The sequence below is a fragment of the Pristiophorus japonicus genome, chromosome 2 (genome assembly GCF_044704955.1).
Source record: "Pristiophorus japonicus isolate sPriJap1 chromosome 2, sPriJap1.hap1, whole genome shotgun sequence".
Classification (NCBI taxonomy): domain Eukaryota; kingdom Metazoa; phylum Chordata; class Chondrichthyes; family Pristiophoridae; genus Pristiophorus; species Pristiophorus japonicus.
Genome location: NC_091978.1, coordinates 350,080,062 through 350,099,222, shown reverse-complemented (window position 1 = coordinate 350,099,222; position 19,161 = coordinate 350,080,062). Strand labels below are relative to the sequence as shown.

The 19,161-nt window shown below is 43.3% G+C and overlaps 1 protein-coding gene across 3 annotated transcripts in view; it reads right to left on the bottom strand.

The window, feature by feature from the left end:
- pigg (phosphatidylinositol glycan anchor biosynthesis class G (EMM blood group)) overlaps positions 1-19,161 on the bottom strand; it is a 43,601-nt gene that overhangs the window by 8,787 nt on the left and 15,653 nt on the right. Inside the window, exons 6-10 of one of the 3 annotated variants that reach the window (XM_070872275.1) lie at positions 12,004-12,216; positions 9,965-10,182; positions 6,907-7,188; positions 3,231-3,691; positions 1,001-1,192 (exon numbers count right to left, since the gene is read on the bottom strand). In XM_070872275.1, coding sequence (XP_070728376.1) covers positions 1,001-1,192; positions 3,231-3,691; positions 6,907-7,188; positions 9,965-10,182; positions 12,004-12,216 — 1,366 coding nt within the window. Of the gene's footprint in view, positions 1-1,000; positions 1,193-3,230; positions 3,692-5,442; positions 5,492-6,906; positions 7,189-9,964; positions 10,183-12,003; positions 12,217-19,161 lie in introns of those variants that run through there. The other 2 variants (XM_070872276.1, XM_070872277.1) reach the window with 2 other exon arrangements.

The window sequence follows — 19,161 nt, the reverse complement described above, 5'->3', positions numbered from 1 at the left end:
CACTCATTGGTCCTGTTCCACCCAGAGTCCATGAATGATTATTCAATCTGGACTTTCCCCCCACCCCGCCACCATTGACCCCCTATTTTAGGGAATATTAGTTTCCTTCCCCTATGAATGCAAGTCTCTTTTCTTAACTGTATCTCTGTTTCTTTCTCGCTCAACTATTTTACTTTCTTTAAATTCCCTGCCATCTGTATTTTTTTTTTTTTTAAAAACAGTTCTAACTTTGTCTTTGACAGTTAAGAATATCAGACAAAATTGGTCATATTCTGCTCAACATCCCTAGGTGTATTTGTCTCTTAAGTTCACTATGCATCTTGTTTAACCTGCTGTAGTAAATTCCAATAGCCCTGGACTAGTGCCATTTTAAGGTTACATATAGAAAGGTCATCCCACTAATTTAACTGAGGTGCTATTCAGAAAGTTGCCCACTTACTTAATTTATAACCTGCATGTTTGATTCCTCTAAATCAATAGTTTGTCAAGCTTGGGTTGCTACCCCCTGGGGCCTGAACCTACTTGGGAGCGAAGCTTGGGGAAATCGCTATCCCGATACCAGTTCTCTGATGTCTCCTTGCCCTTTAGTTAGCTGCAGCACAAGAGTCCATACGCTGAGGGTTGAGTAAAAGTTTTTTTTGTTCGGCGCAATGTTTTAACATGGAATTCTGCAAGTCTTTTTCTATCTGGTACTCATGCAATATGGGAACAGAAATGATTCAATATACAAAATCTGCCAAATTTTGAAGAAAACTGATGTGCAACATTGGCTGGTAACATCAAGCTGTACCGATATCCTGGTAATCCAACAACAGAACCATAAGAGCAACAACTGTAATCTAAAATGCCTACTTGTGATGGTAAAAGGGTCCAAAAGGCACTATTTTTGTTTGCATCACCACATATCTAATATTGTGAATTTTTTTTAAATTCAAGGTTTAAATTGATATATTAAGCTTAACAAATGTGACAATGGCCCTCCTGTTGCCAAAGTACTTACTTTGAAATATCATGTTTATTTGACTTCCATGGAAACATTACGTTTCCAATTGCTGCACGATAACAGTAAATTCCCACCAGCCCGAGTGCCAGTGCTGCTTTGGAAACTGAGGAACACGTCCTCTGGATCAAAATAAAGATCAGAAAGAGAGATATTGTGGTCAGCATGGAGAGCTGAATTCTGTGACTGTCACTGCAAAGAAAAAACCCAGCATAAAATAGTCAACCGATATCTGTGAAACATCTCATCGAAAATGTAAATGTCCACCAACTCATCATTTCATATGTTTGGAACTACCTTAATTTTATTACACAACTAATCTTCCCCTCAACAAGAATCAAATAGGATTTCACATGACCTATTGTATGAGTAAATAACGCATGCATTTAAAAAAAATTAAGCATTAGAACGAACTTGAGAAACATTAGGACATTTTTATATTTACTGAAAATACATAAAATACAAACCGCTTCCATCCTCAAACTTAATAAACAGCATGGATTCAGAAACCAAAGAATCTATGTGACTAACCTTCACCACTTTTTTGAGGAAGTGACATCCTAAGCGGACTAGAGTAACCCTTACGACATATTGGGCCAGAAATTGTGGTTGGAGGCTTCCCACGGATGGATGCCTCCGACCGGATTTTAAAAAAATAAATAAAAGTAACTGGTGGTCCCGGACGAATGGGACTTGCGCTCCGAGGCCTAGATGTGTAGCCCAGCGCAGAGGCCCATGCATCCCAGGGGAGTATGGGCATCCTGAGATCACGTGGGCCTGGACCTCCCATTACTATCATTGAGAATATCCCCAAAGACACAAACACAAAACATAAATTTAAAAAAATACCTGACATATTTAAAAATTAATTAATATGCTTTAATATCATTTTAAAATAAACTTACCTCAATGAACATAGTTTTTTAAATATAAATATTACTGATAAAATTTAATATTTCTATCTTTTAAAACTCTTACTTTGGTAAAAGCAGGCCTTGCGCCTTTACCAGGCGTAAGAGTTTGAAGGACATTCGCTGGGCAGGAGTTGGGCAAATAGCCCAAATATCTGCTTGCAAAGGCCCTTCTCCCAGGGAGGTGCGTGTTCTGTCAAAAGAAATGTTGACATTTCGCAAGTGGCGGGTTTAGGCACATGCGCTTCGACTAAACCCGGAACTTGCAGGGCCTCTTCGGGCACATCGTACGCACCCGGAGTGGCAACAATTTATGGGCCATTCGTCTTCCAGAAGGCATTGGACAAAGTTCGACATGTAAGACTATTAGGTAGGATTAAAGCTGTGGGTATTCAGGGTAAATGTTTTAATTGGATAAGAAATTGGTCGGAGGGTGGAAAACAACCGGTACTTGTTGGAGGAGTTACATGAAAATGGGGGCGGTTGGAAGGGGGATGGGGGTTCTGAGTAGGGAGTGCAGGATTCAGTGTTGAGACTATTGCAGTTTGTAATTTATATATGATTTGAACTCAAAAATCTAATGTGAACCGGTCAAATCTGCAGAAGGAGCAGTTGTATTGGGAGGAGACAGCTTATAACTGACAGAATGAGGTGGACAAAATATATAAGTGGGCAGAACATTGGCAGATGAAATACAAGTCAGAGAAATGCAAAATACTGCATAGTATAAGGAAAATAGGCAACAATAGTTTTCCATGAATGGTGGTGAAATAGCTACAGGTGATGTTCACAGTGATTTAGGGTCTAGAACAAAGGGATGCAGATATAAGATTAAATGCAACGTTAGGAGAGAGAGAGCAGGGGAACATTTATTTTTACCCATAGGATTGTGAGGCTGTGATTGAGCACGATTCAGAGTCAGTAATTGAAGCAGAGCCATGTCAACATTTAAGAATAGTTTAGACAGGTATTTGAAGGAAAGGGGAATAAAGGGATATGGGAACAGAGCAGGCAAACAGAATTAGGACTACTGCTCACGTGAAGGATATGAAGAGTGTTTCTGTGTTGTAATTCTAAAATGTTGCTTAGCACTGAGCAGCTGCAGACATGGGGAGTTAGCTGTAACAATCAGTTATAGTGATTATTGGGCCACTGGCAAATCAATAATTCTAACCATATTCTACTGCATTGGTATCCCAATATATTTGTACCTAAAATAACTGGTTTTCAATGAAATTATTAAGAAAGGTTGATTATTTCCACGTTTTATACCAATGCCAAGGAAGAATTAAGTTATATTATGTTATATTTGTGTCTACCTTGTCAGCCAGTGGCCAAAGTCTGGTTTGTGAGCCCATTTGATTCCAGTCTGGTTCAGGCAGCGGAGCACCCGACAAAACACGAGGATAACCCAGGGGCTTGATAAGGCCAACCACTTTTCATAGCTTCCACCTGATCGGATGTAAGCTTTGGATTTATCATCTTTTTGATCACAATAGGAAGTTTCGAATAAGCCGTGGATAGTGGTTTGCTGTTCATGGCAATCATCATCTTCTGGATTCCTGCTTCTTTTTGGTCTGCCTGTAGGGCCACTGACTGCAAAGTATTTCCTGCAGACATCTTGAAAGAACACCAACAAAAGTGTGTTGACTAGAAAGTACCACGTTTGATGTTCTTCTTCTATAAAACTGCTGGCTCCAAGACTCAGAGTATGTCCAAAAGTTCCAAGTATTAGAACCAGATCTAGCTCTGACCAGCTTGAATCAACTGTAGCGCAACTCTGTTAGGGAAAGAAAACACACACTACTAGTTAGTAAGAACTTACTTAACAGTAAATTTTTTTATGGATTGGTTCAATTTAAATGAATTCAGAATGGCAGAAATCAAACAAGAAAAATGCCAACATGAAAACAAATGTGCAAATTCAGTCAAACTTCAGGTTTTATTTAAAAACAGAATACACAGCAGGAACTGCAAATAATCTCAGACTGAAATAGCTGAACCGTGGAGCTAGCTGAATTTATCCAATACATCATCATCATCATAGGCAGTCCCTCGGAATCGAGGAAGACTTGCTTCCACTCTTAAAATGAGTCCTTAGGTGGCTGAACAGTCTAATACGAGAGCCACAGTCCCTGTCACAGGTGGGACAGATAGTCGTCGAGGGAAAGGGTGGGTGGGACAGGTTTGCCGCAAGCTCTTTCCGCTGCCTGCGCTTGATTTCTGCATTCCCTCGGCGATGAGACTCGAGATGCTCAGCGCCCTCCCGGATGCACCTCCTCCACTTAGGATGATCTTTGACTAGGGACTCCCAGGTGTCAGTGGGGATGTTGCACTTTTTCAGGGAGGCTTTGAGGGTGTCCTTGTAACGTTTCCGCTGCCCACCTTTGGCTCGTTTGCCGTGAAGGAGTTCCGAGTAGAGCGCTTGCTTTGGGAGTCTCGTGTCTGGCATGCGAACGATGTGGCCTGCCCAGCGGAGCTGATCAAGTGTGGTCAGTGCTTCAATGCTGGGGATGTTGGCCTGGTCAAGGACACTAATGTTGGTTCATCTGTCCTCCCAGGGGATTTGTAGGATCTTGCGGAGGTATCGTTGGTGGTATTTCTACAGCGACTTGAGGTGTCTACTGTACATGGTCCATGTCTCTGAGCCATACAGGAGGGCAGGTATTACAACAGCCCTGGAGACCATGAGCTTGGTGGCAGGTTTGAGGGCCTGATCTTCAAACACTCTTTTCCTCAGGCGGCCAAAGGCTGCACTGGTGCACTGGAAGCGGTGTTGAATCTCGTCGTCAATGTCTGCTCTTGTTGATAAGAGGCTCCCGAGGTATAGGAAATGGTCCACATTGTCCAGAGCCACTTGATGACTGGGAGGCAGTGCTGTGTGGCGAGGACAGGCTGGTGGAGGACCTTTGTCTTACTGATGTTTAGCGTAGGGCCCATGCTTTCGTACGCCTCAGTAAATACGTTGACTATGTCCTGGCGTTCAGCCTCTGTATGTGCACTGATGCAGTGTACTGTAGCTCGACAACAGAGGTTGGGGTGGTCTTGGACCTGGCCTGGAGAGGTTGAACAGGTTCCCACTGGTTCTGTAGTTTAGTTCCACTCCAGCGAGGAGCTCGTTGACTGTGAGGTGGAGCATGGCAGCGAGGAAGATTGAGAAGAGGGTTGGGGCGATGACGTAGCCCTGTTTGACCCCGGTCTGGACATGGATTGGGTCTGTAGTGGATCTGTTGGTAAGCATCACAGCCTGCATGTCGTCGTGGAGCAGGTGGAGGATGGTGACGAACTTTTGGTGATGAAACGGAGGAGGACCCTCGCGGTTGACAGTGTCTAAGGCCTTTGTAAGGTCGAAGAAGGCCATGTATGAGGGCTGGTGCTGTTCCCTGCAGTTTTCCTGTAGCTGTCACACTGCAAAAATCATGTCTGTTGTGCCCCATAGGGGACGAAATCCGCACTGTGACTCCGGGAGGAGCTCCTCAGCCACGGTGAGAAGATGGTTGAGGAGGACTCTAGCGACAACTTTCCCAGTGGCTGATAACAGGGAGATTGCTCTGTAGATTCACTCAGGGAGATTCAATACCTGGTGTACAACACACTGCATGGTTATACTATTCACATACAAATAACTGCTCCAGTACTGACCCAAAACCTTTATGCTACCATCTCAAGAATCTGCAGCAATTGCTCTAAACCAGAGAGGAATGTTGGGGTACTTATGTAACTTGAAATGGACTCTTGTGTCGAATCAAAAAGTGAAAATAAAGCACTATTATCTGAAATGGTAAATCTCGCAAATGTAATAAATGCAAAAAGCTACCCGGGCAGCTGTAGAGGAGGTTTTAACAAACCAGGAAACAAAACACTAAGTTACAACACGGAAACAGATCATTCGCTCCAACCAGTCTGTGTCGGCATTCAGCCTTCACACGAGCAAATAATTCTTACCCATCCTGTTCCCATATCCCTTCAGCCCCTTTCCATCTAGCCACAAATCCAATCTAATGTTCATGTGGTTTCTGCTTCAACCACTAACCCTGGAAGTGAATTCCACAGCCTCAACAGCTTCTGTTACTCTCTATTCAAAATCTTACATTTAATCTTGTGTCTATGGCCCTTTGTTCGAGACACCCAACTAAAAAGAAAAAAAATTACTTGCATTTATATAGCGCCGTTAATGTCCTCAGGGCGTCCTAAAGCACATTACAGGCAATGATGTACTTTTGAATTGTAGTGGCTGTAGTAATGTTGGAAAATGCAGCAGATAATCTGTTTTAATGACGTTAGTTGAGGGATAAATACTGGCCAGGATAGTAGGGAGAACTCCCCTGCTCCTTCTTTTACATGCACCCGAGAGCACAGATTTGGTTTAACGTCTTATTCGAAAGACGACAGTGTAGCAACTCCCTCTGTACTACAGACTAGATTTGTGCGCTCAAGTCTCTGGAGTGGGACTTGAACACACAACCTTATGAGAGGTGAGAGTGCTACCACTGAGCTATGGCTGACAGTCTGCTTCTACGAACCCTGTTCTGCCCTTACATCATTTTAAACACGTATTGTCCCATTATTTGTGTTGTTCTAATGAAAGTGCGCAATTTTAAAAGTTTTCCTTTGTACTTGTATTTCCTCAGATTAGGCATAATTCTAGTGAATCTGTGATGCACCCTCTTTAAAGGCTCAACAGCCTTCCTATAAACAATTCCATTCATGAGTCACTTCCTCTGTACACTGATATTTGACGGTGTTGGACAAATGTTCAACAAAATCTAAACATTTCCAGTAGCTAGCTTTTCAAAGTTTAGAAGAATTTTAGCTCTGGATGGAAATATAATCTTGTGAAGATCTAGTCTACAACCACACACACACAAATATATAGTTATATATAAAACTATATACACATACATATAGTTTAAACCTCAACTTAATTTGTTTAAATACAACTGCTGACAGCTTCCGCTACCCTCTGATTACAGAAGTACAATGTTAATGACTCACCTTATGTTGAGGTTTCCCATTTGTAAATCGCTTCCAAAGAGTTGAAATGAGCATGCACTGCAGGGCAGATATCAGTACAATCACTGTTGCAGCCAGTAGCCAGGACACATTACAAAAATAACATGATGTTTTCGTCGATGTACACACAACAACATGAATAGCTGTGGACATCAGACACAGCAGGTAAAACAAGAGGGAGTAGAATGGCGATGACACGGGTACTTCAAATTCCGCAGCGCTGCCCAGTGCCTCTGGAGTGCTTACTATCAGAAGAAAAATAACCTAAAATATAAACAAACGTTTGTTAGATACTAATGGATTTTCCACAGAAAGCCAGAAAAAAAGCAAATTTCCATGAATGCATTGATCGCGCTGATGGTATCGGTATGGAGATCTGCAGCTTCTAAAGTTCCATCTTGTGGTAGAAGTGTGCAGCTGCAGAGGTGAGGTGGTGGGAACTGCCTGCAGAATTGATCTCACAGAAAACTGCTCTGCAAAGTTTCATGAATCATTTATTTAATTTGTTCTCAGGATGTGGAGGACACTGGCCATGCCTAGTTGCCTCGAGAAGGTGTTAGGTAGGGAATTTCAGGACTCAGCAACAATGAAGGAATAACAATATCTGTTTAAGATGGTGTGCGACTTGGAGGTGATGGCGTTCCCATGACATTGCTGCTCCTGCCCTTGGTGATAACCGGGCTGAGAGTTGCAGTCAACGAAAGCTTGGCAAGTTGCTGCAGCACATCCTGAAGACTACTTACTGCAGCCAAAGTACACCAGTCTGCTTTAGTGTTGTTGTGGCTGCACACATCCAGGTATATGCCTTGAGTCTTGTAGATGGTGGAAACTCACTGAGGTGTCAGGAGATGAGCCACCTGTCTCAATCTCTCCCTGCTCTTGTAGCCAGTGTTGGTCCCGTTTCGTTTCTCGTCAATGGTGACCCGCAAGACGTTAAAGGGAGTGGGATTTGGGTCTGGTGATCCCAATGAAGGCCACGGGGAAGTGGTTGGGTCCTCTATGGCTGAGGATAGTCATTGCCTGGCACATATGTGACACAAATATCACTTGCTAGCTCAAACCTGGATGCTGTCCAGGTCCTGCTGTAGCTTTTGTTGTGTCCAGTACACACAACCACTTCTTAATATAATGTGCAGTGAACCAAATTGGCTGAACATTGGCATCAATGATCCCTGGGAGGGATCCTGGGAGGAGACTCCTTTGGCTAAAGATTCTTGCTCGTCTCTTGTACTCATGTGCTGGGCTCTGCCACTGTTGAATGAAGAGGGAAATCCAGAATATAACACATAGGACTATTGTTACCCTATGCTGAGATGCACCTGATGGAGATTTAGTTGAAACACAGAGATAACGAAATAGTAGGTAAAATATATCTTCATACTCAAGATCCTGTTACACACCCCATTACTGAAGTTGTAGGGGTACTGAAGTTGCATGAAGGGTACTGAGGTTGCATGATCAGCCATGATCATATTGAATGATGGTGGTGCAGGCTCGAAGGGCCGAATGGCCTACTCCTGCACTTATTTTCTATGTTACTGCAGAGAATCTTCAGACCAATTGGGAGTTGTAAATAAAACTGTATCGAACATGCTTTAAGTACATAACTTCTTAACTCATGCCCCAAAGGGGGACCCAGTAAATGGGTAGGTCCCTTGTGCCACAGGGGAGTAATGTGACCACAATACCAAAACGAGTTCTGCGGAGCACATTGAGGAGCCGAAGCCACTTACCAAATGTTGAAACAAACCACTTATTGACCCTGCATGCTCCGAGATCTAGAGATCGACGTTCAAAGACGTTTGGTATATTGGATATTTCTAACAGCCACCAGTCATCACAGGGCCCTTTACAGTAGGGGAGCTTGCCTCAACCTTGATTAGATAGATTGGGTGTTACCAAATCCACAAAAGGGAATAAGTACATTCTCACGGTTATGTGAGTCTTCTCCAAATAGATAGAATGTTTGTCTGCATCCAAAAGCACAGCAAAAGTCACTGCTATCCTGCCAAGTACTCATTTGCTCAGCAGACAGAATTTGCCCCGGTGCATAGAATCAGACAGAGGTCCTCATTTTACAGTAGAGTTGCTAGAGTCTTAAGCATAAACTAAATCTTGCCAACTTTATGTCAATTGCAAGCATGGATCTGAGTATCAATTTATATTCAGCAAAATCAGTTAATGCTGACTTACTGTGACATACAAACTGCCTTTGTAACCTCACATTAATACTGCTAGTTAACAATATCTACTAAATATTTTGAATGCTTCATAGTTTAGTACTTAAATGCTGCAACTTATGTATTAGAATCATCGAATTTTACAGCACAGAAGTGCCTCTTTGAAAAAGCTATCCAATTAGTTCCACTCCCCTGTTCTTTCCCCATAGCCTTGCATATTTTTCCCTTTTTAAGCATTTATTCAATTCCCTTTTGAAAGTTACTATTGAATCTGCTTCCATCATCCTTTCAGGTAGTGCATTCCAGATCATCACAACTCGCTGCATTAAAAAATTCCCATTTCCCCTGTTGCCAATTATTTTAAATTGATGCCCTCTGGTTATCAACCTTCCTGCCAGTGACAACAGTTTCCCCCCCCATCTACTCTATGGAAACTTGTCATCATTTTGACCACCACTATTAAATCTCCCCTTAACCTCTGCACGAAGGAAAACAACCTGAGCTTTTCCAGTCTCGCACCTATGGTACCATTATAGTAAATCTCCTTTGTACCCTCTCCAAAGTCTGGACATCTGTGCATCCTGCAAAAAAAGGCCGTAAACAGATCTTAGACTTCCTATTTGCATAAGCAAAAAGCCCAACGCCTCTTTCAAGGGTGCGTCCTAGCTGCTTACGGAGTGGCCTTTACCAACATGGCGGGTGGCACACTTCCAGCACATAAATGTCGCCCGCCTGTAAAACGGGCGCATCCCAAAACCATTTGTAGGCCACTATCTTCTCTCTATATAAAACTGTAAACAACCAAATATGGAATGGGGAGGGTGAAGAGAGGAGAAATCAGTATTGTGCAAAGCTCCTACCTGCACCACAATGATTGTTCCTACAATCATTGAGTACATATCATACTGTGCCACAATTTTGGAAAGTGAGGAACTCATGAACTTCAAGGCATCCAAATACTGCCTCAACACCTTCTTTCCTATGTTTCCAAGAGTCTCCGAAGTATTACCTTCCAAGTAAAGTTTGATCCAGGAACTGTGAGATTTTTGTGCTATTCCAAATAGTTTGTAACCAGCATCTGCAAACAAAAAACTTTATTTAGACTAATGCAATGAAAGTATTCAACAACCTCCAGTTTCCTGCAACAATAAGTTATGTCCAAATGTAACCTGCAAAGCACTCGTATCCTACAAAAAAACCTTGCAGCTGCAGGTAACCTTAGGGAGGTGACATATCTGTACATCGAAATGGGCACAGCTCCGACCTCAGGATATACAGGTACCACCTCCAATCCAAACAACAGTCTTTGTTCTTGTAAATCAACCAACTCTCTAACTATGCTGCTACATTTCTTCGTCTGCCATAAATCTGAATTTTTCTAACAGGTCCCCTGTGAGACACCTGATAACTCATTCTGAAAGTCCGTCTATCTACTGTATTCCTTCCATTTGTCCAGTATTCTTCAAAAAAAAACCTCTTAAATTTATTAAATGCAACTTACCTTTAAGCAACCTTACATTGCCATTTCTAAATGCTCCCTAATTTGATCTCAAATTATGAATTTTAAGAGTTTATCCATAACGGAGAATTGACTAACTGGTCTATAATTACAGTTTATCATACTTTGCTTTCTTGAAAAAAGGCATTATGTTGGCTACTCCTACAGCCCAGTTTGCATTTTTTTTTTTATTTGAAAAATTGTGCTCAGACCCTCTGCTATCCCCTCTAATTGTTTCATGAACCTAGGATGCGGGCCATCAGGGCCCAGTGACTGACACACCTAAATCTTTTCAACAACTTACATCTATATAGCACCTTTAACATAGTAAAACGTTCACATAGTTAACATAGTAAGACACTTTATAGGAGCCTTATCAGACAAAATCTTACACGAGCCGCATAAGGGGATATTAGGGTAGGTGGGGTAGGTTTTAAGGGGCACCTTAAAGGAGGAGGGAGAGGTAGAGTGGTGAAGAAGTTTAGGGAGGGAATTTCAGAGCTTATGGCCTAGACAGCTTAAAGCATGGTCGCCAATGTGGCGTGAAGGAAATCGGATTGCGCAAGAGGCCAATATTGGAGGAACGCAGAGCTTTGAGGGCTGTACGGCTGGAGTGGTTGAGAGAGATAGGGATTGGCGAGGCCATGGAGGACTTGAAAACAAGGATGAGAATTTTAATTACAAGGCCTTGATGAATTTTTAAGAATTCTGAATGACACCACTTCATCCTCTGGCAAACGATGTGCCCTAAAGCTTTTGCGTTGTTCAGTGGTGATTCAAATTGAATCACCCACAAAAGCCTGTTTTCGTGTACTATCAGTCAGCGTAGGTCAGCGAGCAAAGGGATAATGGTTGAACGGGACTTGGTGAGTTAGCTGAGGTGGAGGCACAACGCAACAAGAGCGGTGGAAGGGCGGATAGTTTTACAAACCTGTTCTGATGATCCCTCGCCAATAGTACACGAAAACAGGCTTTTGTGTGCGATTCAATTTGAATCACCACTGAACAACGCAAAAGTTTAGGGCACATCGTTTGCCAGAGGATGAAGTGGTGTCATTCAGAATTCTTAAAAATCCCACTGTGCATGCTTGAAGACCCTAAGGCACTTTAAGTGCAACTATCAGGGCAAAGGTAAAGGGGAGGGAATGTTTTAAGACTGTTTTCTAAGAAAAGTTCAATATTTTTGAGCAGACAATAATATCCAAGCCCACAGCATTAAATCGAGCTGGCAAACATTAATGACAAAATACTCATTCTCTCCAACAGCATTCAAATAAATCTTGAGAAAGAATACTTCCTGCCCATCTTTAGAAGCTGGTGTGAAGCCTTTCTCTGTGGCTCATCGAATGAGAAAGGCTTCATGTACGTGGTGCTATCTGAAATGCAGCTGCTTGACCTTACCTTTCTCATATGCAGGAACACTCTCTTGAACCAGCAAACTAAGTTGGTATCCATTAAGATGCAAATATCTAAGTTGTTCCCTTAAAGTTCTTTCCTCAAGGACGGTTAGGATGAGACGCCCCAAATTATTCCGTGGAATAGGCAAACCAAATCCTAATGCCAAAGTGGAAGTGAGGTCTGTCTGCTCCACATATTCAGAAGCAGCAAAGGAATCTAGAAGTTAGATATGGTAAGAAAAATGAAATAAAGATTTTATCTGGGATTCAAAAATTGTAACAGCAGACAAAACTTATTGGCCCTGAAATCCCGGCCTCGCGGGTTCATACGGAATACGAACGGACCCGGCGAGGCCTCGCAAAAGCCAGTTTTCGGCACACAATGCACATGCGCCGAAAACCGTTTTTTCCGATTTGTCAAGATTTCTCTTGACAGATCGAATGCATCCCCGTAAGAAGGACATTCGCACAGGTGAGATTGGGCTATTTGCCCAACTCTTGCCCAGTGAATGTCCTTTGAACTCTTGCATCTGGTAAAAGCAGGCGCATAGCCTACTTCTACCAGCGTAAGAGTTTTACAACATATAAAAATAAAATTTAAAAATGCATGATGTTAAAAACCCTGCCCACCATGGTAAGTTTATTTTAAACGCTATTAAAACACTTGTTTTTTAATCCAAAAATATATATTTTTCTAAAACATTTAATTAACTTTAATTTCAATTGATGTTAAATATGAGGTGTTTTTTAATTTTTTATGTTGTGTTTTGGTGTTTATGCGGATATTCTCATTGATAGTAATAGGAACTTGGAAATAAGGAGTTCCCATTATTATCAATGAGAATACTGTACTGTGAATGATGGTCGAGTCCTATGTGACTCCAGCTTCTGCATCCGTATCTCCAAGACGTGAATGTGCTGCGAAGCGTGGGAAGAGAAGGCCTCTGACCGGAATCCAAGGCGCCTCCGGTACCACCAAGTACTTTTGTAAAAAAATTTTGGGTCGGAGGTGTGCATCCGAAGGAAGCCTCCAACCGGAATTTTAAGCCCGTTATCTCTACATAGTTTTATATCCAATGAGGATAATATAACAGCAGAACTCGACCTGCATTCCATAACACCCTGGTCTGTAAAACCTCCATGAGCCAGGTTTATGTTTCATGAGGAATTAGTAATCATTTGTTTAAAAATTCAGCATAATAGGTGACCTCAGTCATGATTTTTGTTTGTTTACAAATGTTACAGGCCTGCATGAAAGTCTCAAGCGCAGGCTGTGGGTTCAAGTCTCACTACAAAGATTTCAGCACAAAAATCTAGGCCGACACTCCAGTGCAATACTGAGGGAGTGCTGCACTGTTGGAGGTGCCATCTTTCGGATGAGACATTAAACAGAGGTCCCATCTGCTCTCTCAGGTGGATGTAAAAGATCCCATGGCACTATTTCGAAGATGACCTTTTGTTGGACGGAGCAGATATAATGGTAAGTACTGCAGGGAATAGAATACAGCCAGGGTGATCGCCTGGATGGGTCGGAGAGGAATTTTCCCAGATTTTTTCTCCTTAAATTGGCCTGGGTTTTTTAATCTGTTTTTTGCCTCTCCCAGGAAATCACATGGCTCCGATTGGGGTGTCGCGTAGAATGTTTTAAGTACAGGGGTGTCGCAGTTGTGATGAGGCAGATTGGTTGGGCTGGGTGTTCTTTGTCGTTCCATCATTGTTCATAGTTTATATGTAACCTTTAGGGCTGCTGACCAAGGGCCGTGCAGCTCTTTGTTGGCCGGCAGGGACACGATGGGCCAGAATGGCCTCCTACTGCGCTGTAAATTTCTGTTTCTATGTTTCTTAAGAGCAGGGGAGTTATCCACAGTGTCCAGGACAATATTTATCCCTCAATCAACATCACTAAAGACAGATTATCTGGTCGTCGTTATTCACATTGCGATTTGTGGGAGCTTGCTATGCGTAAATTGGCTGCGGCATTTCCTACATTACAACAGCAACTACACGTCAGAAAAAGTACTTCATTGGCCATAGAGCACTTTGGGATATCTGGTGGTCATGAAAAGTGCTTTTTAAATGCAAGTCTTTCTTTCATTCAGAATGTTTACAGAGTGACTGTATTCTACTTATAAAACAAGAGCTTCTTTAATGGATATTCTGAGACATTTCTTAATGGAGCTGTATTCTACCTGAATTCTGAAACATACCCAACAGTTAGTGACTATCCTGCTTTGTAAGTGGACATCCTGAAGGCAGGATTTTCTGTAGAAGGTATCTTTCCATACATCCACTGACACACAGAATACTTCCTATAATTCACTAACCCTATGTATGGCATTGAGCTGAACCATGAATATTCTAAATTGTCCTAAATGTGGATACTTAGGCATTTTCCATTTTTTTGTGTTTTTTTTTTTAAAGTTCTACGAATAACTTGGTTTGAGTTTAGCTAAATGGAGATGACTAGAATACAGTGCAAGCTATATTGTAGGTGGCTGCCACATTTCCTTCCTACAACTTGCATTTATATGGCACCTTTAACGTAGTAAAAGGCGCTTCACAGGAGAGTTAAAAACCAAAATTTGACACAGCCACAGAAGGCGACATTAGCACAGGTGACCAAAAGCGTTGTCAAAGAGGTAGGCTTTAAGGAGCATCTTAAAGGAGGGGAGAGAGGTAGAGAGGCAGAGAGGGCTAGGGTCTTGGCAGCTGAAGGCATGGCCGCCATTGGTGGAGCGATTAAAATCGGGGATGCTCAAGAGGCCAGATATCTCGGAGGGTTGTGGGGCTGGAGGAGATTACAGAGATACGGAGGTGAATGAATTGGATGCAATATGAAGGCGACTGTTTGCCGACTATTTTGATTTATGCAGTTTGAGATGGAACATTCATCCCATCATTCTGCATTTGATTTGAATCCAGGAGATATTAATTACATCTGAAAAAGATTCAGGACTATAAACATAGAAACATAGAAAAATAGGTGCAGGAGTAGGCCATTCGGCTCTTCTAGCCTGCACTGCCATTCAATGAGTTCATGGCTGAACATGCAACTTTAGTACCCACTTCCTGCTTTCTCGCCATACCCCTTGATCCCCCTAGTAGTAAGGACTTCATCTAACTCCCTTTTGAATATATTTAGTGAATTGGCCTCAACAACTTTCTCTGGTAGAGAATTCCACAGGTTCACCACTCTCTGGGTGAAGAAGTTTCTCCTCATCTCGGTCCTAAATGGCTTACCCCTTATCCTTAGACTGTGACCCCTGGTTCTGGACTTCCCCAACATTGGGAACATTCTTCCTGCATCTAACCTGTCTAAACCCATCAGGATTTTAAATGTTTCTATGAGGTCCCCTCTCATTCTTCTGAACTCCAGTGAATACAAGCCCAGTTGATCCAGTCTTTCTTGATAGGTCAGTCCCACCATCCCGGGAATCATTCTGGTGAACCTTCGCTGCACTCTCTCAATAGCAAGAATGTCCTTCCTCAAGTTAGGAGACCAAAACTGTACACAATACTCCAGGTGTGGCCTCACCAAGGCCCTGTACAACTGTAGCAACACTCCCTGCCCCTGTACTCAAATCCCCTCGCTATGAAGGCCAACATGCCATTTGCTTTCTTAACCGCCTGCTGTACCTGCATGTCAACCTTCAATGACTGATGTACCATGACACCCAGGTCTCGTTGCACCTCTCCTTTTCCTAATCTGTCACCATTCAGATAATAGTCTGTCTCTCTGTTTTTACCACCAAAGTGGATAACCTCACATTTATCCACATTATACTTCATCTGCCATGCATTTGCCCACTCACCTAACCTATCCAAGTCACTCTGCAGCCTCATAGCATCCTCCTCGCAGCTCACACTGCCACCCAACTTAGTGTCATCCGCAAATTTGGAGATACTACATTTAATCCCCTCGTCTAAATCATTAATGTACAGTGTAAACAGCTGGGGCCCCAGCACAGAACCTTGCGGTACCCCACTAGTCACTGCCTGCCATTCTGAAAAGTCCCCATTTACTCCTACTCTTTGCTTCCTGTCTGACAACCAGTTCTCAATCCACGTCAGCACACTACCCCCAATCCCATGTGCTTTAACTTTGCACATTAATCTCTTGTGTGGGACCTTATCGAAAGCCTTCTGAAAGTCCAAATATACATCAACTGGTTCTCCCTTGTCCACTCTACTGGAAACATCCTCAAAAAATTCCAGAAGATTTGTCAAGCATGATTTCCCTTTCACAAATCCATGCTGACTTGGACCTTTGTGTCCCCCAGGTATTCGGTAATGTTTCATAGTCACTATACGCGATGGCCGTGGTATTACCACAGGTTCCCACTTTGCTTCCCCTGGAATCACAGTGATCGCCCGTATCCTGAATGAGAATCGCCTAAACGAGGTGTTGTGTGTGGTTCCCTTTAAAAGGTCCATCCCAATAATATGTTCCTTCACTGCCGATATTAAGACCGTTACCCAGCGCGGAGGCCCATATCCCAACACCATTCTGATAGTTGTTCGGACAGCGGGCGTTTCTGCCCCTCCGAACCCATTAATCATCATATGGGTCCGTGTGTGTTTCCTAGGATTTCCATGGATAATAGTAACTTCTGCCCGTGTCTAGTAAAGCAACATCTCTTTGTATGTTCCCACCCCGCCAATGTATCGGAATCGGAATGTGTGGCCTCAGATCCCCGGGAGCGTGGGTTGATGTGGTTCGAACGGGGAGTACTCCCGGATCCCGGCCACACCCCTAGTCAAGGTGATTACTAGCCTTCCACAGCTCTTCCACGTTGGGGTATAGGCTGGCGGGAGGTGGTTTCTCCGCATCCGCAGACTTATCGCTATCCGACTTAATCTCCCTTACCTCCCTCCTTTCACCCTTCCCTGTTCCCGGGACGCAGTGTTGCTTCCACATAGAATACATCGCTCCTGTTGGGATTCCATCAATTTTTTTCCTTGGGGACCCCTGCCTTCAGTAAAGCCGCAAACATGTCCCTCCGTGTAATTCTTTTTTTTGTCTTTCCTGACCCTGTACCTTTCCCAGAGGTCGAACCTTGTCGCTGGTCCCGATCCCCCTCTACATTAGCCATTCTCAACTCACGCACACTATCTTCTACATCCTCTAACTGTCCTAACAATAGGCAAGCATGCCCCACCCGTTGCCCTTGGGCTGGTCCCAATAATGCGAGTAGCGCACCCCTCATCATAGGAGGGCCACTCTTCATCAGCCTGCTCCGCATTCCTGCCGTAAAGAGCTCCTGATCTGGCCCCCATATGGTTGGTGATATAATCCTCCGTGTTGCCATGTTGCGCAACTGTATCGCGGAGTATTCCAAGGTTTTACCTCCCCTTCCCAATCAACGGCAGAGGGATATTTTTGCCGGGCCCCTATAGTAACCATGTCCCATAGCGAACCTGTGCCCTGGACATTCCGTAGCACTGCTGTGATATGGTGGTTCATAGTCATAGCCCCCATTTTTGTTAACTCTTCGGGGTTAAGTATTACGCCTGATGCTCCCTGGTCCCAAATCCGGGTTAGCCATTCTGACAATGATTCCCTGGGTTTTTGGCGAAATCGAGACCCTATTTCTTGTAACTCACTAGTGGTGAAGCCACGCACCCCTTCAGTGGTCACCGGCTGCCCCCCATCCCGCCGCCCCGAGAAGTGATTGCTCCATGCAGGTGACTAAGTAGTACTCACTGGTCTCTTGTAAAGAAACTGCTTAACTTTACACTTGTCAAAATTACTACTAACCCAATATGAAATTAACCTTGGCTGGAGTGTCTAGAACTAGGGGTCAGTCTCAGGATAAGAGGTCGCCCATTTAAGGCAGAGGTGAGGAGGAATTTATTCACTCAGAGGGTTGTGAATCTATGGAATTCTCTGCCCCAAAGGGCTGTGAATACTGAGTCTCTGAATATAGTCAAGGCTGAGATAGATAAGATTTTTGGAATCTAGGGGAATCAAGGAATATGGATGTCTGACGGGAAAGTGGAGGTCGATGATCAGCCATGGTCTCATTGAATGGCAGAGAAGGCTCAATGGGCCCTCGGGTGTACTCCTGCTCCTATTTCTTATGTTTTTATAAGAAACTTTGCAGAGGTAGTCAGTGGGACAGGGAGGAATTTTTTTGTAAGTTAGAGGTTAATAAAAAGGAAGGACGACTTGTACAGTATTTATATAGCGCCTTTCATGACCTCGGGGCACCCCTAAGCACTTTACAGTCAATGAAGTACTTTTGAAGTGTAGTCACTGTTGTAATTTATTAGATTGATTCCTGGGATGAGAGGGTTGTCGTATGAGGAGAGATAGTGTAGAATGCTCCCTGGAGTTTAGAAGACTCAAGAGGTGATCTCATTGAAACATAAAAGATTCTGAGGGGGATCGACAAGGTGGATGCTGAGAGGTTGTTTCCCCTGGCTGGAGTGTCTAGAACTAGGGGGCATGGCCTCAGGATAAGGGGCCCAAGTTTCGGCCTCAGTTGCTCCTGATTTTTTGGAGCAACTGGTGTAGAACGGAGTATCTTAGAAAATCAAATTCTCAGCATTTAGTTTGCTCCAGTTCTAGTCAGTTAGAACAGTTTCACTTTGGAACGGAATTTTTTCCCCAAAAGGGGGCGTGTCCGGCCACTTACGCCTGTTTTCAAAGTTTCGGCAGTGAAAACTTACTCCAAACTAACTTAGAATGGAGTAAGTGAAGATTTTTGTACGCTCGAAAAAACCTGGTCACACTTTAGAAAATCAGGCATAGGTTACAAATCAGGCGTAGGGAATGGCGGGATGGGGATTTAAAGGGAAGTTTACAAACATTAAACACTTCAGTTTTACAAATAAAGAGCCATCATCAATAATAAATGATAAAAACATCAATAAATCAACCAATAAATCAATCAAAAAAAATTAATAAGAAATCATTTTTTTTTTAAAATCAAATAAAACAAAACATTTTCTACTTACCGACTGCAGCACCGGGAGCCCTCCAACAGCGTGCTGGGATGCCCCCCCCAAGTGTGTCTCTGTCAGTGTCTCGATCTCTCTGTCTGCCTGTGTGCGTCTCTCACTCTCTGTCTGTCAGTGTCTGTGTTTCTGACAGCGAGGGAAGGGGGGCGAGGGGGGGCAAGGGGAGGGGAAGGAGGGGGGGCAGGGGGAGGGGAGGGAG